This window comes from Carlito syrichta, unplaced genomic scaffold, assembly GCF_000164805.1.
Source record: "Carlito syrichta isolate Samal-C Ts95f unplaced genomic scaffold, Tarsius_syrichta-2.0.1 Scaffold308136, whole genome shotgun sequence".
Lineage (NCBI taxonomy): Eukaryota > Metazoa > Chordata > Mammalia > Primates > Tarsiidae > Carlito > Carlito syrichta.
In genome coordinates this window covers 337,559-345,179 of record NW_007252232.1, presented here as the reverse complement: position 1 = coordinate 345,179, position 7,621 = coordinate 337,559, and the positions used below count along the sequence as shown (strand labels likewise).

At 43.7% G+C, this 7,621-nt stretch overlaps 1 protein-coding gene across 1 annotated transcript in view; it reads right to left on the bottom strand.

Moving 5' to 3' along the window:
• The window catches only part of FRMD4B (FERM domain containing 4B), a 233,164-nt gene that overhangs the window by 143,325 nt on the left and 82,218 nt on the right, over window positions 1–7,621 (bottom strand). The window contains exon 4 of the mRNA XM_008065027.2: window positions 5,226–5,318. Within this exon, the coding sequence (XP_008063218.1) occupies window positions 5,226–5,318 (93 nt within the window). The remainder of the gene's footprint in view (window positions 1–5,225; window positions 5,319–7,621) is intronic.

Sequence of the window (7,621 nt, the reverse complement as noted above, 5' to 3'; positions counted from 1 at the left end):
TGCTGGTCTCAGGCGATCCTGTCACCTCAGCCTTCCAAGTAGCTAGAACTACAGGTATGTGCCACCATGCCTGGCTAATTTTTTGATTTATGGCAGAGATGAAGTCTCACCAGTTTACCCAAGCTAGTCTCGAACCTGTGGGTTCAGGCAATCCTCTCACCTAGTGCTCCCAAAGTGCTAGGATTATAGGCCTGAGCCACCGCACCCAGCCAAGCCATTTTCTCTACATAATACATGACTGAAATTTTGCTATTCTCTGATCCCTGTTTAATTACTACTATGCAATCTATCCTATTTGCTTGCTAGATATGTTTTACTTTTTCACCATTTCCACACACACAGTTACTCACACTTTTCCAGGAGTGTTTTTCTTTAGGGTTTTTGTGCACTTTTCCATACCAGCTATGTTCCTGGATAAATTGCCACTATGCTATCTCCTTTCTGGGTTTTAAAAACATGATTTCCTTTGATGATAAAAAAATTTGAAATTCAGATTTCAGAGCAAAAACTAAAAAGTAAACTGGGGGCTATCAACACTTTATTTGTTCGTACAGAGCAGCAACCCTTCATAATCACCATCAATTCATATAAAAATCAAGATCCTTTTAGGCTGGGTGTGGTGGCTCAGTCTGTAATCCCAGCATTTTGGGAGGCTGAGGCGAGAGGATTGCCTAAGCCCAGGGGTTGGAGACCAGCCCGGGCATCTTGGTGAGACTTGTCTCTATAATAAATCACAAAAATTAGCTGGGCATGGTGGTGTGCATCTGTAGTTCCAGCTACTTGGAAGGCTGAAGTGGAAGGATCACCTGAGCCCAGCAGGTCGACACTGGAGTGGCTGTGAGTATGCCACTGCTCTCCAGCCTAGGAGACAGAGTGAGACTCCAACTAAAATACAAACAAACAAACAAACAAACAAACAGTGATGCATATCCTTGCAATACACTGCAGGAAATTTTTCTTCATTAACTACTCAGTGACCGCACACTTCAGTGTCCATGAACGAGGGACTCCTGAGATCCATGTTCCAATGCTTGTTGCAATACTGTACTGATGATGCGAGAAGCAGTGAGCCTGATCTCAGAAGAGGTCCCCCACACTTCTAGAGGTTCCTATAATGACCAAACATCGAGAAACAACTAGATGCTATCTTTGGTTCTATTCTTCAGTCAACACAGGCAACCTAGAGGTAGTGCCTACTGGGTTAGAAGTGTCATCGACAATTTTGTTTTCTCCAAATAGGAGGCTTAGGGACCCTTTGAGAAGCAACTGACTTCACTGGAGTGTAAGACAAGTCCATTAGTATGACCTCCACAGACCTGCATTCCAGTGACCTCGGTCAGCTCACCTAATTCTTTGGTGTGTGTTTTTGCTGGATCATTTCTTTAATTAAATTGGAGTAATCTCAATGATTTAATTGGAATAATAACAAAGACCATTATGATCTCACTATACTGTTGGGAGGAAGAATTAAGTGAATAATTAAAAACTTGATAAGGATTTTAAACATGCAAGTAGTTAAGGGAAAGTAATGCCACATGATTATGGGCCCCTCTTGAGATAACACCCTAAGTAAGTGCGAAACTCTTGAACAAGGAGCAGGCCACACTGGAATCTCAGAAGCTTTCAAGGAGCAGGCCACACTGGAATCTCAGAAGCTTGCATAGAGTGGCCTTGTGAATGACGGTACAGGAGGGAAAAAGGGGTTTCTCTTCTGGCATTTTGAGGCCAAAAGTAGACCAGATATTAGTTGTCAAAAAACTAGTACACACATCTGGTTACTAAATAAATGGTACTTGTTAGATACTCTGAAGACACAACACTTTCACTGAATAGTTATGCTATAGAAACTGTGCAGTGGGCACATAGATAAAAGTGCAGGATATTACCTGCGACCTCAGTTTTAATATAAATAACTGGAAGCAGCCTAAATGTATAATAGGAGGTTGGTTAGCTGAATTATGAAGGCACAAAGAAATATGTTTTTATCTTGGTGAGACTTGTCTCTATAATAAATCACAAAAATTAGCTGGGCATGGTGGTGTGCATCTGTAGTTCCAGCTACTTGGAAGGCTGAGGTGGTAAAGGATTGCCTAAGCCCAGCAGGTAGAGGCTGTGGTGGCCATGAGCATGCTACTGCACTCCAGCCTGGACAACAGAGTGAGACGACAACTCAAAACCAAACAAAAAACAAGATCCTTTTGCACTCCAGCCTGGGCAACGGAGTGAGACTCCAACTAAAAAAAAAAGTAGGACCTTTTCTTCTGATACTTTTGGATTTCATGGAGCAGACTCAACTTAAAAAAAAAGGTGTTTGTATATTTTATTTTAAATTTTTATTTATTATCCAGGTGCAATGGGTCATGCCTGTAATCCCAACACTTTGGGAGGCAGAGGTGAGAGGACTGCCTGAGCCCATGGGGTCAAGACCAACTTGGGCAACATGGCGAGACCTAGTCTCTACAATAAACCAAAAAATTAGCTGGGCATGGTGGTGTATGCCTGTAGTTCCAGTTACTTGGAAAACTGAAGTGGAAGGATTGTCTAAGCCCAGCAGGTCCAGGCTGCAGTGGCTGTGACTATGCCACTGCACTACAGACTGGGAAACAGAGTGAGACTCTGACTCAAAAAAAAAAGAGATTTATTTATTATTTTTAAAGTCTTGCTATGCTGCCTAGGCTGGTCTTGAAATCCTGGGCTCAAGCAATCCTCCCACCTTGGCCTCCCACAGTGATGGGATTGAGACCAAAAATAGACTAGAAAATTAGCTATCAAAGAACGAGTTAACAAATCTGGTTACTAAACCTTGCTACCACACCTGGCTGTGTTTGTATAATTTTGTCAAGGGATCATAGTAATAAAGTCCAGAGCTTGGTGCAGTGGCTCATGCCAGGAATCCCAGCACTTTGGGAGGCCCAGGCAGGAGGACTGCTTGAGCCCAGGAGTATGAGACCAGCCTGGGCAACATAGTGAGATCTCTCTACAAAAAAATAAAAAAATTATTCAGGCATGGTGGTGTGTGCCTATAGTTTCAGCTTCTCAGGAGGCTGATGTGAGAGGATCACCTGGGACCAGGAAGCTGAGGTTGCGGTGAGCTGTAATTATGCCACTGCAATCCAGTCTGGGTGACAAAGTGAAACCCCGACTCAAAAAATAAACCTCCCCCCAAAACCCCCACAAAAAAACCCAAAACCCAAAATGAAGCACATTTTTGTTATCCAGAAATCAACATATATAGGACCATTCTTCAGGTTAATCTAACTTTATAATAATAAACTTGATTTAAGAATTTAAGAAGGCCAGGCACAGTGGCTCACACCTATAATCCCAGCACTTTGGGAAGCCAAGGTGAGACGATTGCCTGAGCCCTCTGGTTTGAGATCAGCTCAAGCAACATGACAAGACCTCATCTCTACAATAAATCAAAAAATTAGCCAGGCATGGTGGCACATGCCTGTAGTTCCAGCTACTTGGAAGGCTGAGGCGGAAGGATTGCCTGAGTCCAGCAGGTCGAGGTTGCAGTGGCTGTGAGTGTGCCACTGCAGTTCAGCCTGGGTGACAGAGTGAGACTCCAACACACACACACACACAAAGGAATTGAAGAGAAACTTACCACGTTAGCTCATTTTATCATATTTGACTTCAGACCAGGAAAACAAAATCTATCATTAAATTTTTCATGAAGCCGGGCTCGGTGGCTCAGCCTGTAAATCCGCCCCTTTGGAAGGCTGAAGTGAGTGGATTGCCTGAGCCCGCGGGTTTGAGACCCGCCTGGGCAGCTTGGTGAGACCTCACTCTACAATAAATCAAAAATTAGCCGGGCGTGGTAGTGCACGCCTGTAGTTCCAGTTACTTGGAAGGCTGAGGCGGAAGGATCGCCGGAGCCCAGCAGGTCGAGGCTGCGGTGACTGGGAGTGGCCACTGCACTCCAGTCTGGGCGACAAAGTGAGACTCCAACTCAAAAAAAAAAAAAAATTAGCTGGACGTGGTAGTGCGCACCTGTAGTTCCAGCTACTTGGAAGGCTGAGGTGGAAGAATCCAGATAGAGCCAGCAGGTAGAGGCTGCCACTGCACTCCAGTCTGGGTGATAGAGTGAGACTCCAACTCAAAAAAAAAAAAATTTTTATCAAATTTAGAAGAGTAGGAGCGGAAGATTTCAGAAAAGGACTTTCAGATCAATTGGTATTGTGTTCTATCTTAAGCTAGGTAGAGAAGCATGAGTGTTATTTCTTAGAACATTCTTTTTATCTTAGATTGTGAATAATTAATGCTAAGAAAATAAATTCAGCCAGGCTCGGTGGCTCAGCCTGTAATCCCGCGCCTTTGGGAGGCTGAGGTGAATGGATTGCCTGAGCCCGCAGGTTCGAGACCCGCCTGCGCATCTTGGCGAGACCTCATCTCTACAATAAATCAAAAATCACCGGGCACGGTAGCGTGCCTGTATTTCTAGCCACTCGGAAGGCTGAGGCGGAAGGATCACCGGAGCCCAGTGGGTCGAGGCTGCGGTGGCCGGAAGCGGCCACTGCACTCCAGTCTGGGCGACAGAGTGAGACTCCAACTCAAAAAAAAAAAAATAGATTCATCACAGGATGACTTTGAGAAATCACTAATTTAGCTGAATGCATCGATTTCAGGTTACAGTTAAGTGACTTGCCCAAGCAGAGCTCAGAGAACAAGTCAAGGACTCCCTGCATTCTTTCCTGGAGTCTTCCTGCCTACAAACAGAATTCAGATCTCTGTGCTGTTAAGATCATTCTTTCTGTGAGCATTTGTTTGCATTTTATCTTCTATTCAAATTAAGGCATGAAATTGTATACAAAACTCTATTTCCAAGTGTCTAGTAGACATTGTTCTTACATAAAATATAATAGCAAATGCTTACCATATTTCAAACAAGAATCCTAAAAATACATTGAGTGAGGAATAGACTTATGCATTAAAATATATTACCCAGGTTTTTCAACTTCAAGTTGATCTAAGAGGCTTTGAGGAATAAAGGAAGGTGATTCTATCCTTCATCTTCAAAGAAAACAGCTCTACACAGTATCTATGGTAACTTGGTCTCCAGACCAAGATAGCAGAGAATATTCACATAATAATGTTTTGATAGATCTCTCTTTTTATTCTCTATCTCTGATGACTAGAAATGTAAAAAAACAAAAACCCCACAAAAATAAAACAAAACAGAAAAAAAAAGAGAGATGCTGAATGTGTCTGCGGATACATACCTCACAGCGAAGTGCAAAATGACTGGGCCGGGTTTCTTGGGCAAATCATGGTCAAGGACTCGGTGATCTAATTGTAGCCAGTTCTGCTGACCCCTGTGAGAGCAAACAAAGAAAAAGATTAAACAGAAAGTCAGGAAAGTTCAATAACATACAGTGTTGGCAAAGCCGTGGGGGAAAGTTACTCATTTTTTTTTTTTTTTTTGAGGATGAGTCCTACTCTGTCACCCAGGCTAGAGTACAGTGGCATGCTCACAGACACCGCCGCCTCGACTTGCTGGGCTCAGGCCATCCTTCCACCACAGCCTTCCAAGTAGCTGGAACCACAGGCATGCATCACCACACCTGGCTGTTTTTTAAAAATTTATTTACTTATTGTAGAGACAAGGTCTTGTAAAGTTGCCCAGGCTGGTCTCGAACCCCTGGGTGCAGGCAATCCTCTTGCCTCTACCTCCCAAAGTGCTGGGATTATAGGCGTGAGCCACTCCACCTGGCTAACAGTTACTCTCATACACTGATAGTAGGAGTACAACCTGTTACAATTGGTAATGAAACCAATTCAGCAATTTCTATCAACCTACAAAAGCACCTGCCTTTGAACCAGCATTTCTATTTCCAGGAGTATATCAAGATAAACTTGCACATGTGAAACATGATCCATCTATAAAATCACTCACTGCAGCATTGTTTGTAATAGCAAAAAGGGTGGAAATAACCTCAATATCTAATATAGCATTGTTCAAAAAAAATTTTTTTTAAAAACCTGTGCAGTGCCAGGCTTGGTGGCTCATGCCTGTAATCCCAGCACTTTGGGAGGCTGAGGTGAGAGGATTGCCTGAGCCCAGGGGTTCAAGACCAGCCTGGACAACTTGGCAAGACCTCATCTCTACAATAAATCAAAAAATTAGCTGGGGATGGTGACGTGTGCCTGTAGTTCCAGCTACTCGGAAGGCTGAGGTGGAAGGATCACCGGAGCTCAGTGGGTGAAGGCTGCAGGGGCCATGAGTGTGCCACTGCACTCCAGCCTGGGCGACAGAGTGAGAGTCTGACTCAAAAAAAAACAATAATAACAAACAAACAAACAACTCTCCCCCCCAAAAAAAAACCTGTGCAGTGAAATACAGTGTAGCCATAGAAGGGGCTGGAGAAACGAGGTGTGGTGGCCACGAGTGCATACAGTCCCAGCTACTCATGAGGCTGAGGCTGGAGGATCACTTGAGCCCTGGAGTTTTGAGGGCGCAGCAAGCTATGATCACATCTGTGAATAATCACTGTAACCTAACCTGGACAACACAGTGAGACCCCATCTCTTAAAAAAAGAAGTTAGAGAGTCTCTTTACAGACTTATTTTTTAATAATTTCTAACATACAATATTAAATAAAAAAGCAAGATGTATAACAGTAAGTACAGTATATTGCCTTTTTATTTATTTATTTTTTTTGAGTTGGAGTCTCACTCTGTTGCCCAGGCCAGCGTGCACGCCACTGCAGTCTCGACCTGCTGGGCTCAGGTGATCCTTCTGCCTTAGCCTTCCAAGAGCTGGAACTACAGGTATATGCTAACATGCCTGGTTACTTTTTATGATTTATTGTAGAGACGAGGTCTCACCAAGTTGCCCAGGCTGGTCTCAAATCCATGGGTCAGGTAACCCTCTTGCCTCAGACTCCCAAAGTACTGGAATCATAGGGATAAGCCACCATGCCCAGCCAGTATATTGCCTTTTTTAATAAAAAAAAAAAAAAAAATAGAGATACATATGTGCATGCATATATTTTAAAAATCTTTGAGAGGAAAAACAAGAAACTGATAACACTAGTTTTCTTTTTTCTTTGAAGGAAAACAAGGCTTCTGATAACTGTTCCTAGCTTTTTTTTAGAAAAAATTCCTCCACGGCCGGGCTCGGTGGCTCAGCCTGTAATCCCAGCACTTTGGGAGGCCGAGGTGAGTGGATTGCCTGAGCCCGCGGGTTCGAGACCCGCGTGGGCAACTTGGTGAGATCTCATTTCTACAATAAATCAAAAAATCAGCCGGGCGTGGTAGCGAGCGGCTGTAGTTCCAGCTACCTGGAAGGCTGAGGTGGAAGGATCGCCGGAGCCCAGCAGGTCGAGGCTGCGGTGGCCGGGAGCGGCCACTGCACTCCAGTTTGGGGGCCAGAGTGGGATTCCAACTCAAAAAAAAAAAAAAAAAAAAAAAAAAAAAAAAAAAAAAAAACAAACAAACAGATGTAAACAAAACAAACAGAAAAAATTAGCCTGGCATGGTGGCTAGCTACTCATGAAGCTAAGGTAGGAGGATTGCTTGAACCCAGGAGTTGGAGACTGCAGTGAGGTATGATTGTGCCTCTGTATTCCAGCCTGGGCAGTAGAGCAAGACTCTGTTTCAAAAAACAAGCAAACAA